General features: G+C 38.3%; 1 protein-coding gene across 2 annotated transcripts in view; it reads left to right on the forward strand.

Annotated features, from left to right (window-relative positions):
• LOC117237035 (serine-rich adhesin for platelets) overlaps nt 1–11,967 on the forward strand; it is a 217,157-nt gene extending 205,190 nt beyond the window's left edge. For both annotated transcript variants that reach the window (XM_033500620.1, XM_033500621.1), the window contains 3 exons: nt 3,144–3,786; nt 5,115–5,592; nt 7,486–11,967. In XM_033500620.1, the coding sequence (XP_033356511.1) occupies nt 3,144–3,786; nt 5,115–5,592; nt 7,486–8,364 (2,000 nt within the window). In that variant the 3' untranslated portion in view covers nt 8,365–11,967. The remainder of the gene's footprint in view (nt 1–3,143; nt 3,787–5,114; nt 5,593–7,485) is intronic.
• Nucleotides 11,968–21,787: the final 9,820 nt, after the last annotated feature.

Here is a 21,787-nt window from a genome sequence, read left to right on the forward strand (position 1 = left end):
ATATTTGGAAATTTGCATCTTTCGTTTACATAATGTACATAAGAGACAAATTTCTACTAATGAATAATGTAAAAATCAATTTTGTTAATAATATAGAATTCAATTTTATGTTACATAATTTTTTATTCTTTATATGTTTGAGGTAATATCGTACAAAATGTGATATAAATCATATATATAATAAAATAAATCGATAGCCGGTTTCATAATTTCGACAAACAAAAGAAAAGATACAAAATAGTTATTCTAATCGTTCAGTTCTAATAGTACGATATTTGTGTATAACTTTCTAATAAAATGTTTGCAACCAAACTTACTACTTTTTTTTTATATTAGTTTTGAAGTTATATGTTAGCAGTTTGTCGAGATTCATATATAATTTACGTATACGTTCAGGATTATATCTCAGTGGCCTTGAAAATTAATTGATTTTAGACAGACTGTAGTCATTATTCAACTCCAACCTGTCCCGATACCTATCGTTTACCTTCTCTCTTTTTTTATTCACTCTCGCGTCTATGTTCGCACTCGTGCACTTAGTCTATGTACATATGCATATTAGTTTTAAAGAAAATAAATGCACCTCACATGCGTGTGGCAACCTTGCTAATAGCTCACGTACATATCGTAGTACTATAGTTCATGTTATGGTGAGTACATTTTGTTTTTAACTCCATCAAGAAAAACTCGGGTCCGATATATAATGTTCATTATCATCCTTCGAAAGTACATTCAATCAGAGAATAGTAATTTTTAACTTTTTCGTGGATACTAACGAAACCAAAGTTAAAATATTTCAGGACCACCAAAAAAAAATATAGTAAATTATTCGAACACGTACAAAGACCTTTTATGAATGTGTTATGTGTAGTATACGAAACATTTCGAAATTTCATTTGCATTGCAATCAGTCCGAATTATTATGATTGCGTGGGTAAAGTTTGAACTAATTTAATAATATATATATATATTATTAAATATATATATATATATATATATGGTTTTAATTATTTTTAATTTTAAATTATTACAATAATTGTGATATAAATATACACCTTATAATAATTTGAAGTACTCTCAGAACTATTTTTGGATGATAACATTTTTATAACCATAGGACGCGTACCACTAGTTGAAAACCGCTGAAACAGGTTATTCTAGTCTTGTTCTATCATTTTTTAAAATTAAATATGATGACATGGAAATTACGGAAGCTGCATTCTATATCGGACTTGAGTAATTGATCAATGAGCTACATTTTTCTCGTGATTTTGCCGAATGCTTGCATATGTAAATGTATCTTTGTATCGTGCTTGCTTTGCTTTGATCTTACTAACGATAATGCTATTAATGAATTAATTTATCTTTTAATTTAGAGTCACTTATCATGGATTATCTAAAAAATTTAAATATCGTTTGTATTGACGTGAATATATAATATTAGTATGAAAATCGAGAAGATGAATTGCGAAAATAATAGTTTTTTGCAGTGAATCGAGACTGACGGTAATATTTATTAACGGCAAGATTTTGCAAAAATTTAGAAACAAATAATACGTGCAATTTGTGTAATAATTAGTATCAATTAAGCGAATGTCTAACAAGTAGCGTATACGATCTAATTCTATTTAAAGCTTAAGAAAGATCTTCTTAAGTTTTATTCAAATTAGCCAAATTACCTAAAAAACAACTTGAATATAAAATTTGTTATTTAGTTGATTTGGCCTATTCTTTCAAGTTTCCCTGCTGCTCTCTATTAAACAATTTTGTCTTCAAGTCATTTGTATTTCAATCACTAAGTCATTTAAATTATGAAAACGTGTTATTTTGCTTGACTTTACACATACTCTGCAGTTTGCAATGAAATTTTAATTCTTACAACCATTTCTTGACTTGAAGAAAACAATTCTTAGATAATGTGCAGTTTATCGTATAAATTATATTTATCATACATTTATACATACAGAACTTCGTCTATATGAATTAAACGAAATTTTAATTAATGCTTTATTAATTATACCTTTACCGATTGATATCTGGATATAAATTTTTACTATACGAAAAATCATAGATAGTAAGGAGAATCAGTAACCTATTATAGTAATTTCATTTATATAAACTCCTTGTCTCTCGACAAATTCATGCAAATGCAATTTTACTATGATGTTATTCCTATTTCATCGTTTTCCTACATATCCTTCAGCGTAATTTTAGGTATTCATTTTTAATTACATGTACACGTACAGTAAGGATATTTATATTCAAATGCCCCTAAGTGAAGAAACTTGATTTATATACATTGCATCTCATAAATATAATTTTTAATTCTGTACAACATGATAAAATCTAATTAAAACTATATAACTATAAATTAAAACTAACTATATAAGAAAGTCAAATAGTAAAAATTATTGAAAATTAGAAGATAATTAATAAAATATTCTGTTATGTTTGTTCTGTTATGAAACGAATATAAATTAGATTTCAATCGCTTTTGTTTGTCTCAGTCGATAGAACTTATCCCTTAAAGAAAATGTGGAGAAGGAAGGAAAAAAAATTGTTTCTCAATACAACTTCAAACATTGCAAACTTCGTTCCTTATCACATTAATCACGACACACAAGAATTAAAAATTTTTTGACGATTTTATATCTATGAGACGCAGTGTATGTTATATGGATTATTTCTTTCGCGACAGATTTATACAGGCGAAGTTCTACTGTAATGTTATTCCTATTTCGCGTTTTTTCATCCATCTCCTCCATTTTAACTTGACTTTAAGTCAAATAACTTATCATGCGAAAAGTTTTTGAAGAATTGCGGCATAAAAATGTAAAATAATATCGAAAAAGCTTACATCTATACACAATGCTTTTTGTCTATACACAATTATTGTAGATACTTATATGTATAACTAAAATAAAATTCGCATGAAGTTTCAAATGCTTAATGATAAAAAAAAATACAAGCTTGAAATTAGATTACTCGAATTCAAATATTTTAAATAATTATTAATCTCAACTACAGCAAGGCGTTAATATCTGCAAAACACTTATAATTAATCGTTAGATAATACAAAATTAAGCTAAATCTCAAATTGCATTGGTCACGAATAAAGGAAATGATTAATTATTTTGTTCCAGACAATACACTATTGGCAATAGACTCGGTGCCTTCTCATGGGATAGTCCAACCTCCACCTTATATTTCACCTCCTAAACTCGATGAACCTCAGAAGCAGAAAATCCAAGAGATCTTGAAGGCCCCTCCCACATGCCAGAAGATACAAACGTGTGATAAGCAACAGACGACTGTCAGCTATGGCCAACAGTCAGCTCATCCTCCGAATATTTACGCTCATGATATTCGACGAAATCTGTGCAACAGTAACGATAAATTTTTCGAACAGAGTAAAACATCACATTACAACGACTTGCAACACGACTGTGACCAACGTCAGATCGTGTATATGCGAAATGCCAGAAATCAGCAATACTATGCGTCTGGAAAAGACGTTAGTCGACAATTTTACACGCTACCATCGAGAAGATTACAGAGGGACGTCGAACCACCTCGAAGTGTCACGCCGGATATCACGAGGGGTCTTGGACGGAGTTCGTTGAGTACGATGCATGTGATTGCCAGGCATGGCCAGAAGGTAGAACAGGATCCTAATCGCCATGGCTCTCAGATGGAATTGAGTAAAAGAACACCAGAGATCATCGAAATGGAGAATAGATTAATGCAAAGTCAGGAGCAACAACAGATTGTGGATTTCAGAAATAGGTGGGTAACGGTTAATTGGGTAAATAGATGTGACAATACAGCAGAGTCTTAATTAGCGGAATGAAGAATTCACTGGAGATTAGCTCAGTTTGACACGTTATATTTGACATTCGACAATTGAACAAGAATAAGAATTGAAACGAATTCTTACATCTTTATTCACAAGTTTTTATTTTTGCCGAATACCGATACTTACCAAATAGTTCAGAATAAACAGTTTTCTCTCATACGAAAACAAAATTACTCGGTTATAATTATCGGAAACGGTCGATTATTTAAACGGTGTGTGTCATGCTTACTTCGGATAATTTCGAGATTCTACTATAAATGTGGCAACTAGTACGGAAAGTACAATAAATAAACAATAAATTTACTGCATAAATAGATTTCAAAGTGAATTGTTATGATCAATGCAGGAAACACAATTTTCATGAATATTTTTATTTTCTATATTTTATATAGAAACTTTTATGTTTATTTTGTTATAACCTAAGAATAAAATATTTTTTATATTTCATAATATTTTTAAGTTTCTATATTTTTATAGAATCTTTTTAAGAGTGAATATTTGAAAATGTATATTTTCATTCATTATACACAATGAATGTGACATTATATTACGTGTGACATATTATAACGTTATATACGTTATATAGTTCATTAAAGAAGTAACTTATACGGAAGTAAAAAGGATATGAACTATCTGAATGAAATGACCAATACTAATATAATATTTCACTGTATTATTTTCTAAAAAAGAAATTACAAATTAGCAGATAATTTTTAACTTATATCGTGAAAGTAAATAAGAATAAGAAACGTACTGTTTAAAATTTGTTTTAAATTGTAAGGGAAATATGTAATATGATATAAACAATGTGAGATATAGCAATATTGTAAGAAACAGGAGTAAATTTTACTTTCATGAAATGTTAAATTTATGAATCGCTTTTTAATGACGTCTTTTAAACATTTATTTAATTAATTATATATATATTTTATATGTACATATATACATATTTTATTTTATGTGCGTTTTATATATTATATATATACGAACTATACATATGTACATATATGTAGTGATATATACGTATATGCAAACTTTTCCTGGTCTTTCGCATCTCAGCTCTTTTACAATATCAACCACCAAAGGATTGAAATAACGCAGTAATATTTCCCTAAATTTCCAAACGTATGTAGTAAATGTAAATAAGTTCGTAGTAAGTGTAACTTATCGATGTTCATAACAAAATAATTCAAAGATATCAAAAAGCAACACTAAAAGGAATTCATTCTAAACTCGAATCTTCTTTTTCTTCACCCAGATTCACAACACCATTAGGGCTAACAGCGCTTGGATATCGATTCTTTGCGTCCTCGCCTGTTCGTGATCCCGTTACGAAGTCTCCTAGTGCTGATGCGTTAAAGTACAATCCAATTTCTCCGATCGGGCACGGCTACGGCAATAGTTTCAAGTCGTCCACGCCGACTGGACGTAGTATGCCAACTGTTGCCGAACGTTTGGCTCAAACCGCCAATAACTCGTTGTCGATGCCCAACTCCGGAAGAAGCACTCCTGTTCAAAGTTCGTCTGGTCGAAGTACACCAACGAACTTGATCCTTTCGCCGACGAAGAGTACCATGTCCAACGAAGAACTGTTCGCTGCAATACATAAATCGAAGAAAAGGTTGAATATTAAGGAAGATAACGAAAATTCCTCTCCCTACGGATCGACCAATTCGTTGGTAAAGATGATATCTGGAAGTGGTAATAGCTGGAGTTCCGAATCACAAAAAACGTCGGTATGTAGAAATATGAAAAATTGTTTGATATGGTTGATATACAATATATATATTAAATTACCTGGAAGTTAAATCGATCAACTCCATTTCTTACCATTATAATTTCATTATATAAGTACACGATTAATATTCAATTTTCAGGAAACAAATTACTTACCTTCAGAAGTTCATGTATTCCAAGACGATGAAAACTAAATTCTTTGTATTGGATAATGATATATATATATATGTATATATATATGGAAATTTTTAGTGATGACTATGATCTTATTACTCGTCGTTAATAAGGCCTGTTTACTAAAATTGACTCATTTATTGAGTCATATTGCGACATTTCTTCTCAGACATAGATGAAAAAAAGTTTTGCTAATCATTTTTTAAAATATTAAACTAGTCTGATGCACTTTGAGGATCATTGAAATTGCGGTTACAAGTTATAAAACAATTTCTTGGAAATACAATAATCTTACTTTTGAATCCAAAATATCTGTGCGATATAACAAGGATGTATAATATAGACAATACGTGAAAAGTATCGTTACCAAATTTATTTTCTCATATTTGATGTTTTTTCATTATGTTACAATAGTATTGTTTTACCCCAACGTTTTATAAGATGAATTGTTTATTCTAAAGATAAAGTTACGCACAACGCACGATTTAAGCTCTCAAAAAACTAAGTCAATATAATTAAACTACATATTAGAAAGTTACGTGTCACTTTTATTAAATCAATACACCCTATAAAAAAGTCACGGTATTACTGAGAATAGGAGCAACCTCGTTGGTTTCACTGACTTTTAAATATGTTGTCACGGTCAACATTTTGAACAACTTTTATTACATTTACATTTATATTTGTGCTTATAACCTGCGCACTGCTTAGCTACTAGATATATGCTACTCTGGTTCAACCTATAATCCATTTATTTTTCTTCTTATTTAGTTTAGGTCGGGCTGCATAAAAACGCGGCCGTCTATTATGAGAATGAAGTGTGATCGTAATTTAAACTTAATTAAAGTTTTCTGTGCATATCTCGGAGACCAAGGTGGAGCGGCGGTTTTATGCATGAGAAAAAGTTATTCAGAATGTTGATCTTGACAACATATTTCATTGAAATCAGTGAGATCGTTCTTATTCCTAATAATTATTACATCATCACATCGTATCTTTGTGTGCAATATATTCATTTACTAACATATGAATAAGTTGTAATAAAATATGTCATCCTGGTAAAATACCAAAACAACTGCAAAGGAGAAAATCGTTTAAATAGTTTCATTATTTTAAATAATTCTGTCACAAGATTGTTTTATTTTTAACGTCGCTCCTGATCATAGTCTTTTTGACATAAAATACATTACGTTGGTGGTAAAATTCAGTAGAATTTTATTTTAACAACAACCTTGTTATAGAATGTATGAAAATTTTTTGACTGACTTTATCTATTTAATTATAATCGTCATAATTACCATATGTTCATACTTTGTATGATTTTTACCAAAATTCGAATAGTAGAAATTTTTTAATTTACTATACGTGTTCCAATATCTGTATTGTTATTTTTAGCTTTCTTATTATGCAACTAATTTGTTGCTTTAGTTAAAATGTCCTATCTAGTATTTTTTCTAAGATATGTTGAAATATTTGGAATTCTCTCCATGTTTTACCTTGGAAGTGATGTCGAGTTGTAATTCGTAGAAATTCGTAGAAATCGTATGGGTTATTATGAACTAATAATTAAATATTTTTAATGAAATGATGCGAAACAAAGAAGGCATAAATAACAATACAAGTTTTCTGAAATGTTATGAAATAGTAGATAGAATGCTTTAACTAAGGAAGCCAGTGATATCAATAAAGATCAGTTCATCTTATTCATCCCATTTCAGGTAACACAAAACGTTCAACCATCCTCGCCCGCCACATCGCGACTGGACTTCAAAAGGCTGCTCCTTCAGCAGAGCGTGAAGACCGGGCCTGTAAGGGTCTCGGCGGCAGAGCAGTTGAAATTATCACGACAGCAGAACCAACAGCAGCAATCATCAAACGTCCAACAAACGACTTCGTTGGCCAAAGTCCTTAGTCCCCGCTCAGTCTGGAGGTTCCAAACGCCACGAACGGACGTACTGTCGTCTACGATAATCGAAGACACAGCTGCTGAGGAAAAGGCAATGAAACCATCTCCAGAGAATACTTCTCCCGTATTAAGACTGAACGTTAGGCGACAATTGGACCTCTGTAGCGATGAAAGCAATGAAGATTCCATCGTGTGTAACGACAGATTAAAATTCTCTAATATAGAATCTTCAGATACGAAAGCTCCTGATATAATAGAAACAGAGTCTTCCAGTAAAAATGTACAAACAACAAACGCGCAACAAGCATTCACAAAGAATTCCACTGTGAATAACAATAATAATCGTGAGACCAGTGCTTCAGTTCCTTCATTTCCGAGTACTCTACCGTCCGTTTCAATTACTTCAGACACACATGCGCAAAGCAAGACTACCAATTTCACGACTATCTCGTATCCTGTAAATTGTTCACAACTTACCCCTTCGTGTCAGCAAGCGATAAGCGCTTTTGAGTCAAGAAGAATCAGCAATCAACTAGCTAGGGCCCAGTTCTTATCTGCTACATCGACCAATCAGGAACAACACGCTTATACGAAGAATATGTTCCGCGCGAGATCAGAGTCCCCTCAGAATCCTACAATGCAAAACGTCGCTCGTAGTCCTAGTGTTCCGACCCTGGAAACTGCTCTGTGATCGCAACATGCGTATTACGTGTTTGTGTTAGAAGTTTGAAATATTTTGGACCAGACTATATATATAAACCGTTCCTTTCTGTTAACCCTTTGCGTTTGGAAAGTATTTTAACATCTCTTTTTGTCAAGTCGATGATTAAAAATTTCAGAATTTATGAGAAAAAATGTATGATTGCTTTATTTACGTTTGCGTCAATTAAGAAATATTAATTAGTATCATTTATTCTTCAATATATTAATGTGTGTATACTATTGCCCGTAGTTCACGAAAAGCTTAATATACGATACTTAGGATAGATATAAATGAATGTTGTAATTACGAAACGAATTTGATATTTATTAACCACGTGTACTATAATGAAGACTAAATTATATTCTTTTCTGAAGATTTTATTAAATACGTATTTTATTAAAACTTATGTTAAAAGTTTGTAAGTGTCTTATGACTCACGGAAGGAAGTGTACATTTATATTTTATAGTGTCTTAAAAGTAATATTTTCTCAAATTGCCTAAATGATTACGCGAAATAATTATGGAATGAAAATTACTCCAAAATAGATAAATACAATGAAATTTTCTTCGAAACTTTTATTTAAAAGATCAAGATAATTATTGATTGTCTAGAGTCTTATCGTTATTTGCAGACTTGATTTCTTGTTAAAGTGCTTGTAAAATTTACATAAGGAAGAACATATTTTTCAGAAGGAAGAACGTATTTTTAAATATAAAATTTGTGATTAATAATTTTGTGAACTGAATACATTTCAACTCATGATATTAAAACATTTGTAAGTGCAAAACGTTAATAGCATCTTTGGAATGTACCTACAATCAATAATTGGGTGATATCGTATTGTTCGTCGATTGTACTTCTGTTGCTAGATGCGAATCTTCATTAAATTTTTGGAGTTATTGTCGACTTAATCACGTTTTTCTATTGTTAAAGAATATTTTATCAATATACAAGTGTGATTGTTCAAGGTGTCATTGTCAACATTGTTAACATTATGATTTCTTCTGTCAATTTTATGCTAAAGTATTTCTTAAAACATTGTTATATATTATATTATTGAAACGAAAGTAGGATTGAAATTGAGATTAGCTGTAGAAAAAAATTATGTGCTTTTATAATCGAAATGTGTCTTTATTTTTAAAAAGTTGATAAAATCTTGATCATTCAAGTATTTCTCATTTCGATTAATATTTATTTCTTTTGTTCCGATTCTTTCCCATTTTGAGCATATCGATATAATGATTATTTTTGATGATTTTAATAGTCTAGTGATCATTTTCGATAATGATGATACAGTTAATATTTGGTGCAGCTAGAGTTCGAAATTTTATTTTCGCTAAGGGACGACTGGTTTTTGTAGTCAAAGTATCGTTTGAAATATCTCTAATGATGATAATGGTTTTTATAAATTTTGTAAGAGTAAAAGAATAATTTCAGTAATTTCTGTGTAATTTTTGTTAAAGTGAAACACGAAGAATACGTAATTTTGAGTAGAGCTCTTCGCTGCCATTGTATTCATATAGAAATTTGAATCATACAAAACTAAATTAAGTGATAATTTAATAATTATTTACCTATTTTATATAAATATACAAAAAAGAACACACAGAGATGTCTTAATTCGAAGTACTTATGTAATCTATAGAAGTAAAAGCACAATTATTTTCTAAAGCTAATAGCATCGTTATACTTGTTTCTTATACTTCTGCAAGGGTATGTTTCATATATGTATCTGATTTATTATAACTTACATTAAATGAAAATTTCCCTGCAGATACGATTCAGAGCTATGACTAAAAACATAGAAACCAATTAATATAGGTTAATGCAAAAGTTCATTTGTTTCTGGAAATGAAGTTTCGAGTAAGGAAGAAAGTACTCATACTTCAATTTGTCTTAAGAAATATACTTTACTTTGCTATCGTTTTGTCACATAGATCATATGGCACTGATAATTATTGCTATTCTTAATTTTTTGTTATTTGAAAAAAAACATACACCTAATAGTGCGTTTAGAGTTTACATCGATCGAACAGATGCCCGCCCTTCTCCCACTCTAATAAAATTAAGAAATAAAAGTGGAAACGTGTATCTGTTCATGCTTTCTTGACGTACGCGTGCGAACATTTATGAAGATTGCACGCATACATCATGAAAGCACGAACAGATTATATATTTCTACTTTTATGTTTTTATTTTTCTAGAGTGGAAAATGATCGAGCATTCGTTCGCCTGGTGTAAATATACTATAATACTTTCCACACGACCGAATAAATGAGCAAACGAACTTTTACGTTGACTTAATGCAATAAGTGACCGTTCGTACTGCACTTGACTAAGAATTCCTTTGTTAGAAAAGTTAGAAAAAGGACAATAATTTATTAAAATCTATTAGTGTGATTTCAAATTTAAATTAGTATTATACAGTATTGGATAGCTTCATTGATGCGAAAATAGCACGTCGAAACATTGAAAGTTGAACAGAATCGCATAAGAATTGATAATAGAAATACTATTGATTCGTATCGTTGATATTGACTTAAGCTGTTAATATCATGTAATTGATATCGGAAACTTTCATAAAACTTGGATTCCTATAAATTATTCTATTAATATATTAAATGCTAATTCGCTGAAAGCAATAAATCACAACGCAAATAATCTTTTCGATAATTTAAAGTGTAATATAAGCACATACATGTATCTTATGCTTTGTGTTGACTGTATTGAAGAACATTGGCTGAAGGGAAGCTCATAACTAATATATGAAATAAAGACTATCATAAACGTTTGTACATGAACAAATATTTAAGAGAAGCAATCTTAATTCGCAATATTCTTATATTTACAACTATTTGCCATTTAGAAATAGGCTGTATATATTTATGCAGATTCATATTTTTTCAAATACAGATAAAATATCCCAATTTGAATAAAAGCATGTTTTATTTTCTCTATGTATATACAGTCTAATTATCATCGCGCATTCATCATTTTCCTGTTTTCTCTTAAATGAAAAACCATAAAAAGCCCACAAGATTTTTGTTTCCTTTTCTTTCTTTTTCTAGGAACAAACATATTATAGGAAGTTCATAATCACTATTTGGTCATTTAATGCAATTTATTCCTAATATATTAATTTATTCTTTATAGAAAAAATATTAGCAAGACCCTAGATGTACGTAGAAGGAGTCTGTAAATAGTACATAATATTTGTAATACAAATAAACGCATTCTGCTTGAAAAAATCGCTTGCTTATCTAGTCGGAGTAGTTTGTCATTCAAAATTCCGAATGTTCTTCGCATTTTTTCTTATTATTCGTAATCGTGGAAATAACGGGCATATAGAAAACGTATTATAGCCAGTCGGCATATAACAGGAATTAGGCTTTATGATTTATCGGATGATGAATAGTAATATATTTAAAGAGGACTAATGCATAGATTTACGACAGAGTTGCCTTAATTAAATTATTGTGAGCTATGTCAAGATGCTCCATCGAGCATTCATGAAATGAACAATGATGTTAGATTTTAAGCTGAACTTTTGTACTTTGCTCAGAATAAAAAACAGAAACATCCTGTATTGGGGTATGTCATAAACAATTTTTTTCACCAAAAAACTCTTTTTTCTATAATTAATATTATTTTTTTTACCTCTTCCACTCTTTCCTTTTTCACAAATAATATTATAATACACAGTGAATGAATTATTACTTCTGACTTTCTCTTCTCTCTTTTTCTTATTTATTACAGTTTAGTATTCCATCAAAATCCAATCTTTGATAAAATCATTAAAGGAAAGAAAATATAATACTATATGTAGCTATGTATGTAGGAATGTAGTATAGTGCAGTATCGTAAAGGTGCGACGTCCTTCATTGTCTGACCGTCAAAGGCCCACGCACTGTTATACAGACCCTTAATAAATCTAAGAAACCACCATAAACAGAATCTTTTTAACGGAATCTTTAATTCTGCAAGTATTTTCGGTTTATGGCTGGTTCTTAGAACAATCCTTAGGTTTATTATTCGCTCTTAAAAATCACGGAGAAAGCGGGTAGTTATCAAACGGGAAAAGCGAGTATTTACCTAACGGGAAAAGTTGGTTTTTCCGATGAATGAGGTCACCCACGAGCTACGTTGGTAGGAGGCTTCCTCCTCCTATCTTCGTTTATTAACGTTGGCTATAACCAACGGGCATCGCGGATCGTTACTCTCATTTTTATAACGAAAAATGTGAATAACGAATCCGCATGCTTAGTTCAAAAGGTACGCCCACACCGAGCTTTCCTCCGTGATAACATGAGAACGAACTTCACTTGTGCTCTGGACTTGATTTCTAGACTTGTCCCCTGGACTTGTTCTCTAGACTTGATCTCTAGACTTGTTCTCTGGACTTGTTCTCTGGACTTGAGCTACACTACAGAACAGTCACCACATCTCTAGACTTGTTGCACAAACAGTTCGAGTAACAGTAACAGTCAAGCTCAGAAGTAACAATCAGTCATCACAGTCGCCAAGTCGAAGACAGTCAATCGACAGAAGATACATCGACAGAAGATCACAGTCGCCAATACGAAAGGAGTCTCAGGCCGTACTCAGTCGTAGTTTGGCAGTCAACATATGTACCATTGTATCAAATATTGAAGTTGTTGGATTGATGAAAATATATATTATAATCTGTTAACATCAGCGTCATACTCATTCAGCCACCCTTATTATCTTAATCGAAATAAGGGATCGATCGATTCGTGGCGTCGATTATTCGTATCGTAATGGGAATGTACGACTCCCGTTGGCACGCTTCTTCGAGATCGCGTATCCCCACGACTGGTCGAACAAACAGATATAAAAGGACTAAACACAAACAAATTAAAAATAACACCCAGTCTTGAGTTTAGCTCCGATCATGCACCGATAATAATAGAATGCACAAGCAAACCAATACTTTATAGCAAATCAGAGCCACTTTGCAATAAAGGCAAACATGCAAAGAACTAATCGAGAAGAAAATTAACTGCAATATTCCACTAAAAACACCCGAACACATCGAACAGGTAGTAACATTGACAGAAATTATACAAGAAGCAGTATGGGCAACTACTATTCATGAACCTGAAATGTGTGTCCGTGATAATTGTAGCTGCTGGAGTACTGCTATTTTTCTTCTAATTTAGATGCGTGGAAGAAAAATAGGACACCGGCACCGGGATTCGAACCCGAGTCCCGAACGTTCGTAACCTAAGGCGCTAACCACTGCGCTATCGTCGTCCGGTAGTAGTTAGTATCGAGTGGCGGTATTTGTTGTCGAGTGTCGCCACAAACCAAACAACAGGCAAACAAAAATAATTCCAACAGGTATCCTTGACGAAATCAGAGAAAAAAGGAAAGTGAAAGCAAAATGGCAAAAACATAGAACACGTGAAAACAAAAAGCACCTAAACAAACTTGCAAAAGAAATAAAAAGTAAAATAAAAGATCATAATCATAACGAATTCTCAATATTCATAGAGGTACTCTTTGCGCACGAGAATGCCAACTATTCTCTATAAAAAGCCACGAACAAAATAAAGAAGCCAATAAAACTAATCCCAGCAATCAGAAAAGCACATGTGCATAACACATGCGCCAGAAGCAAGGAAGAGCAAGCTGAAGAATTCTCCAACCATTTTTGTAACACATTTACTCCAGATAATATTAGAAATAGTAAAACCAAATGTCATTCAGTTCAAGATACACAAAATACTAGTACTGCAATTAACAATCACTTTTTTCGTGGAGGAAACCTTCATAGGCGCCCCGTGCCCTCCGGGAAGAGGGCGCCGGGTAGTGCCGGATTCGTACCGGCTAAAACATCCACGGTGATCGTCCTGACGATTGGTAGGGAAGCCCCGGGACCATCTTTTCGTATTGCTGCTGGGGCACTCCTTCATCTTCTCCCTGATGGTGCAATCGGGAGTCATCCTTGGTTGATTGGGCCGTTAGGAGGGACCACTCCTCCTGACGCCAAACTGCCTGGGACGTTGTGCAAGTCCGAAGGAGAGATCAGACCCTCTTCGGTGTGACAACACTCTCGATGGGTGTTGTCCTCTCACCCTTTCTCTCTCGGCGCGGACCTTTGCGAGCATGACTTGCTCGCAGTAGGAGCGGACAGCGATGTACTCCTGTTGCTCCCTCAGCATGGCTTCTACGATCGCCTCGGGGGCCAAAGTCTCGCCGATGGCGAGTTGTATGACACGGCGCGGTTCCTCCGACGCCGGACAGGACTCCAGCGTGTGCTGTGCCGTGTCTTCCTTTTTCTCGCAGCGGTGTCACGTGCTAGTCACCACCCGCCGAATCCTTAGCAAGACCTGCCTGAACGCTCCGTGTCTGGTGAGCATCTGCGTCATTCTGTACGTCAGCGGGAGCCCGCCACGATCCCTCCAGGTCTTCCAGTTCGGTAGAACCGCTCCAACGTCCCGATGAGGCCGTACCGTATCCTCGGGGGCGAGTTGACTGCGCCATACTCTCTTCTTCAGACACCTTGTAAATAGGTGACATAGTCTGGGAGCTATGACCGTCATCGTCTCCGCTCATATCCGTCCAGAGACTCCGTCCGGGCCCGACGCCAAGTTGCGGGAGACCATCTTCTTCGTCGCATCCAGCATCTGCTCGTCCGCAACCCCTAGTTCCTTTTTCCACTTCACTGTCCAAGTCGAGGTAGTGAGTGGCTGTCCCGGGCTGTCCTCCAGTGACGGGAACAGTGTGCGAATGACCTCTTCCAGCACTGCCTGATCCATATTTGCCATTAGTGGTGGAGCCCGTGGACGCAGTTTCTTCATCACCATCCTTTACGGCCGCCCTCACGGGTCGAATTCGACTGACTGGACGAGGTCCATCCAGGCTCGGGTTTTAGCGCTCTTGATCCTCCGCTGTAAGATATGTCACGACTCTCTATATGTCTCGTAGCAGAGGGAGGTCTCTTCCTCGTGATGAAGCCGCCGACGACGGGTCCTCTGGAACCGCCTGCGCGCCCGAATGCACCTCGCCCGTAGCTCTGCGATTTCCGGGGTCCACCAGTACACATTCTCGTTCTGTCTAGTCCCAGGTACGCAGCGCGGCATTGACGCATCACATGCCACTTTCATGTTCTCCGCCTCCTCGTCCACGCTTGTCTCCTCTGTACGGGCGTCCCAGTTCCAGGCCATGACAATTCCTGCTGCCTGGAGCATCTCGTTGTCTCTATCCTTGAGGCGCCATCTTGGTGGCGAGCGGGAGCATTCCGTTCTCCTAATGCCTCGCGGGCACTGTCTCCGGGCCGACCTCCATGAATGATCACAGGTGGTCTGAGAGAGTCTCAACCCCTTCGGTCTCCAGCCTGAGACCCACCGGAAGTCACTGGGGGTACCCCATGTAATATCGACGATGGAACACCTTCTCCACGTCACGCATGTGCCGGTCGAGCCTCTGTTAAGTAAGAGGAGCCGGGGCCCGCAGTCCAGCCTGACAGCACCCGGTCACGGGCATCTGTCTTTGTGTTCCCCCATTGCAAGGAGTGAGTATTAAAGTCTCTCAGGACGAGGACTTGACATTAAAGATATCGTCTCATACAATCGCCAACCCCGTCCAGGAACTCCTCAAACGCGACCAGGCCATTGTTGAGAGAGACATATACGCCCACCACCACCATCCCAGCCCACTCGATCGCGGCGTACCCCTTGCCCTGCTCAATCAGGTTCCCTGGGGCGGGTGTGCCCGGTGCTGACGTCCACGTCATTGCGACTAAGCCGTCCAGGTCTCCGATCCAGTTAGGGGTGTCTAGTATACGATAGGGCTCAGCTACCACTGCCAGGGCAATCCTACTGTACCTTATCGTCTGGAAGAGCAGGACTTGTGACCGTTTCGATCGCCCCAAGTTGGTCTGGAGGAGCCTCATGAATCTACTTTACTAAGTCCATATCCATGGCCTCCCCGGCCATCTGCCCCATTCGTGATCCTTTCCTTTTCTTGCGGTAGGTCTCTCGCGTTGTCGCCCTCTCTTCCGTCCGTAGCAGGCTCCCGAATCCGGCTCGTCCCTTTAGTTTTCGGCGGAACGCATGCCGCCCCTCCCATTCTGTGAGTGGCGGACGCTCCAAGAGACTCATAGGGCGGGCACCAGGGCACGGAGGCAGAGCACCTCTTGGCCTGACGACCGATGCCTCCGCACCTGTAGCATAGCTGCCCCCGGTTTACCGTAGATCCGCAGGTCACTCCCACGTGTCCCAGCTCTAAGCATCTATGACATTTTAAGGGCTTCTTTGGGATGGCTTCGACACTCGCCACTGACCAACCCACAAGAACTCTTCCAGCTTGGCTTAGTTTCCGCGCTGTTGTTGTCGGGCATCTTATCCATGCTGACCCAAGGCCACCTCTGGAAGTCCTGATGTCTCCTACTCGAACTTCCAGTGCCTTGCATCCTCCGGCCTTTGCCAGGATGTCCCGAAGTGTTTCCTTGCCGACTGAGATGTCGATCTTAGTTACCCTCAGCTCCGCCGTTTTTGTTGGGGCCGCAACTTTCACCGTGGTCGGATCCAGGGCTTGTGTCAACTGTGCTGCAAGCGCAGGTGCCTTCTCCCTCTCTTTCTCCCCGGGAACTTCTAGAATGATGCTCCCAGTCTTTGGCCTTCTTGATTTTAACCCGTTCAATGCCGAATTCGACTAGCGGGACTTTGTGTCTGCCTGTCGCCAGAATTTCGGCATATGATGTTTTCGTCCCTTCGCTCAGCGTTAGGGTCACCGCAGATGACCACGGAGGGGGAGGGAGCACCATCATCATGGTCTCTTGCACCGGCCCTCCTGTTGGGGTTCGTTGTGCGGTTCTATGCACCTTGGCAGCAGCTGGTCTCTTCGCATCCTTCCTCTTTCTCTTATGTTCGACCACCTTCCATTCACCACCCTCTTGCCCCTTTGAGGGCGAGGATATTTGGGTGGCATTGCCCTCAACCGTGGTTGCCTTTCTCTGTCTTGTTTCCGGACTATGACGCCAGTCCTGTAGGCGTTCTTCCAGAGCCCTCATTAGTGAAAGGCCCGAGCTCCTCGAATTTCCTCTCGAGGGCAGAGAGACGTTCCTTCTCTCCTCCGTCATCCTCCTTAGGGTGTCCTCTGAAGTGGAGGCGTGACACCGTGTGTTCTCCTGACGGACTCCTTTCCTGCTTGCTCTTTCCGGAGGACCTCGATCTCCTTTTCTAGTACCTCCACCCGCATCTCCGCCATCCTGGCAGCTCCAGTGCCATAGGTGGGCCCCGTTCTCCTTGTCAGCTCCACCATGCCGGCGGCAATAGCGCTTGCTGCCTCCTTTAAGGTCTTAATGTAGGTGTTTCGACAATTCGACAATTCGACGATGTTGTCGCCACCTTCATTATCTCCTCTACTCGCCGAATTAATTCGCTCTGAGGTGATATGTCGTGATAGGTTCGAAAGGAAAACTCAGATGCATTGTGTGTTGACTCCCTGTAACAGACTGACTTTCCGTCACGATGCTGCTGCGAAGGAAAACTGTGTTGGGATGTGTCTAAGGATGCGAGGACATCGGATTCGTTGAGAAAAGCTTTGGTTCGGAAAGTGAGAGAAATGTACCTTAATGTTTATTGGCTAATTCGTGTTGGTCGTTGGAAAAGGATGCTAGCTGCCCTTAAGAGGGTGTTGCTAGCGGGAAGCGTCGTACGTGAGAGAAAGCAGATTTCTCGTGTGTTCCCGTAGTAGGTGGTCGACTTAGAGACTGATAGACAAAGATTGTTTGTCTCTTTGGAGGGCCTTCGCTATAATAAATCCTAAGGTTTATGGCGGGTCCTTAGGCTAGCTAGAAAATGCTCGGTACGGATGTGTCGACATCTGGCAATCATCTTGTCCGCAGGTATAGGGTCTTTGTGTCGTGCGTCACGCGACATAAACTGTTGGGAAGTTTACTGTCAAGTGCCGCCACAGCTCCTATGTCCGCTGTGCAGGATGTTCTCATCTCCCAGATCAGTTCCATAGGTATGTTTGGAGCTGTGGGTGTCAGCTTCCTTTTTCTTCCCCTGGACGTCTCTGATGAGGATGGGGCCCCATAGGCCATCAGCTCTTCGACGTTCGAACTCGCACTTCCCTGCTTGTTTCCTGCCGTAGTGTTTTTTGTATCTGATTCGGCCCTTGGAGCCATGACCAGATCCATGCCTGAACCCTCTGGTTTATCCATCCTACTTGCGAGCCTCATGGATTTTCTGGTTACCTTTAAAGCAGGCTCCATTCCTTCCTCCATATCCTGCTTTCTACTCGCAATTAACAATCACTACACCGCATTTAATACAACAGCACAAGCAATTAGAATCATAATCGGGAAAACATAAAACAATAAAGTACCAGGAATCGACCTAATCAATGGTAAAATCTTTAAAAACCTTCCTCCAACAGCAGTACGTTGAACAATAATATTGAATGCAATTTTAAGAATCCAATACTTTCCTAATCTGTGAAAGCTAGCACAAATCATAATGCTATCTCAGCCAGGCAAAGATCCACACCAAACTGCACCTTACAGACCAATATCATCACTTTCTGTGTTTTCCAAAATACTGGAGAAATACTAGAGAAGTGCCAACAACAGGAGAAGGAAAGATTAATACCAGGTCACCAATTTAGATTCAGAAACAAACACTCCACGATAGAGCAAATGCAGGTTCGTCAACGAAATTTTACTAGCAATAGAAAAGAAACAATACTCTTCGTGGACATCAAGAAAGCATTTCACAAAGTGAATCATGAAGGCCTCTTACAAACAATCAAAAAACATTCCCCGGAACAAATCCACTACTTACTCAAATCATACCTAAGCAACAGAATTTTTGTAGTACAAATAAAGGATATATATTCTGAAGTAAAAGACATGAAGGCAGGAATACCGTAAGGAAGCGCCTTAGGACCAATATTATACACACCATATATGACACACATACCAACGACTACCAACAGCAAAATACTGACATTCGCGGACGACATCAGTTCGCTGTGGAGTGCCGAAGCGTGCAGACGTGTCTCTAGTGCCCAGCGTAGTTCGATAACAACACGTGTCGCCCAACCGTCGAAAGAGAACACAGCTAAGTGCCCCTTACCCCCTAGGGAGAAGAAAATCCCACGCACCTAACCCCAACACGAATACTAGCCTCACAGCCTCACGACTAGTTGTTCATTCCGAATTAACTAGCTCGATGATGGCACAGCAACCGCGACCAGGCTCTCCGGAGCAGACTCGCAGCAACCCCGAGCTCCCCCCCCCCCCCGTGGCAGAAGTGTAGCAGAACTCTCCGCACTAACGACGCTAACACTACAAAGAAGAGGAAAATAGAACCAGCAACGCAAATAAACACACACACACAGGTTCGCCGTATTGGAATCCTCAAACGACGCCATGGAAATCGTAGAACCGCCATCAAACCAACACTCACAGAGAATCCCCCCTCCCCCACCAATTTTTGTGGACGACGTCATTGACATACAGACAATGACCAAGTCCCTAGAGAGAGAGATATCAGCAAGGAGGAATATAACCTTAAGATAAGCAACAACAAGGTGAAAATACTACCGACGAACCCAGAAGCTTACAGAAAACTCACCAAGACACTCAGGACCCTGAACGCCAACTTCCACACCTACCAACTCAAACAAGAAAGGCCTTTCCGGGTGGTCCTACGAAACATACACCACTCAGCAGATATAGACGAACTAAAATACGAACCCTCAAAACTCGGCCACGAAGTCATCAACGTAAGTAATATAAGGCATAGAGTCTCGAAAGACCCGTTATCCTTATTCTTCCTAGACATTAAACAAAAACCGAACAATAAGGAAATCTACAACATCAGTCGCCTAATGAACGCGATAGTAAAGATCGAACCACCGCTCGTGAAAAAAGAAATAGTGCAATGCAAAAGGTGCCAAAGGTACGGTCATACGCAGAAATACTGCAACCATACTTTCCGCTGCGTTAAATGCGCAGGCTCTCACTCCACTGACCAGTGCGCCAAATCACCGGAAACCCCAGCGAAATGCATCCACTGCCAAGGGGACCACCCTGCCAACTACAAAGGCTGCCCAGCATATAAAACACTATACACGAACAGGTACCCTAAGCTCAGAGCAAAAGAGGTATCCAACCAAACACCCAGCCCGCCGAAATTCACGACTACCCCAACCCCCTCAACCAACCAAACACCCAGTCCTACCAAATTCATCTCCACCTCAACCTCCTATGCCCAAGCAGTACAGGGCATCCAAAATAACCCGAACAGCCAAAGGAACCTTCCCCAAAACAGTGTCCCCAACCCACCAAACACAGACAACTCCTCAAGGCTTGAGAAACTAATAGAGAAACAATCGGAGCAAATAAATCACTTGCTATCGCTACTAACACTCATCGTGGGAAAATTAGCACGCCCCGACTCAAAATAAAACCAAGGCGCATAGCACTCTGGAACGCCAACGGTCTAGCGCAACAGAAACTTGAACTAGAACTCTTCTTAAAACACCAGCAAATCGACGTAATGCTCGTATCGGAAACCCACTTCACCGACAAGAGCTACCTGAAAATAAATGGTTACAAATTCTACCATACCCAACACCCCAGCGGAAAGGCCCACGGTGGCACCGGAATAATAATCAAAGCATGTATTAAGCACTACGAACTCCCATCATTCCAGAAAGACTACCTCCAAGCAACAAACGTAGCAATAGAAGACTGCCATGGCTCAATCACCACCTCAGCAGTATACTGCCCTCCCAGACACTCCATCGCCAAAGAAGACTTTGATAACTTCCTGGACACCCTGGGCAACAGATTCATAGTTGGAGGAGACTATAACGCCAAGCACATCCAATGGGGCAGCAGACTGGTTACAGCAAGAGGCAAAAACCTCTTAAACAGCATAACAAACAACAACCTCAACTACCTCACCACATACGAACCCACATACTGGCCCATTGACACCAACAAAATACCCGACCTTCTCGACTTCTTCATAACTAAAAATATCCCATCAAGACACGTCCAGATCAACTCCTCGGCTGATCTCTCCTCTGATCATTCTCCCGTGATAGCAGTTCAACAATCATCGAGAATACACCTAATGCCTCCATTCACAACCAACACACCAACTGGCAGCTCTTCAGAGAAGTCTTTACACACTCAACCTCAGCCTTCACCCCACTAAAAACAAAGGAAGATATCGAAGCAGCCACGGAATACTTAAACACGAGCATAATAAACGCAATCCGCCTCTCCACACCGACCAAGCCATCTAACAGCAAACAAGAATATCCCCATTACATACTAAAAAAAATAGCAGAAAAACGAAGACTAAGAAGAGTATGGCAGACCCATAGAACACCGGAGGACAAACGCAAACTTAACAACGCAAC

This window comes from Bombus vosnesenskii, unplaced genomic scaffold (genome assembly GCF_011952255.1).
Source record: "Bombus vosnesenskii isolate JDL3184/JDL3185 unplaced genomic scaffold, Bvos_JDL3184-5_v1.1 scf7180000013355, whole genome shotgun sequence".
NCBI lineage: Eukaryota > Metazoa > Arthropoda > Insecta > Hymenoptera > Apidae > Bombus > Bombus vosnesenskii.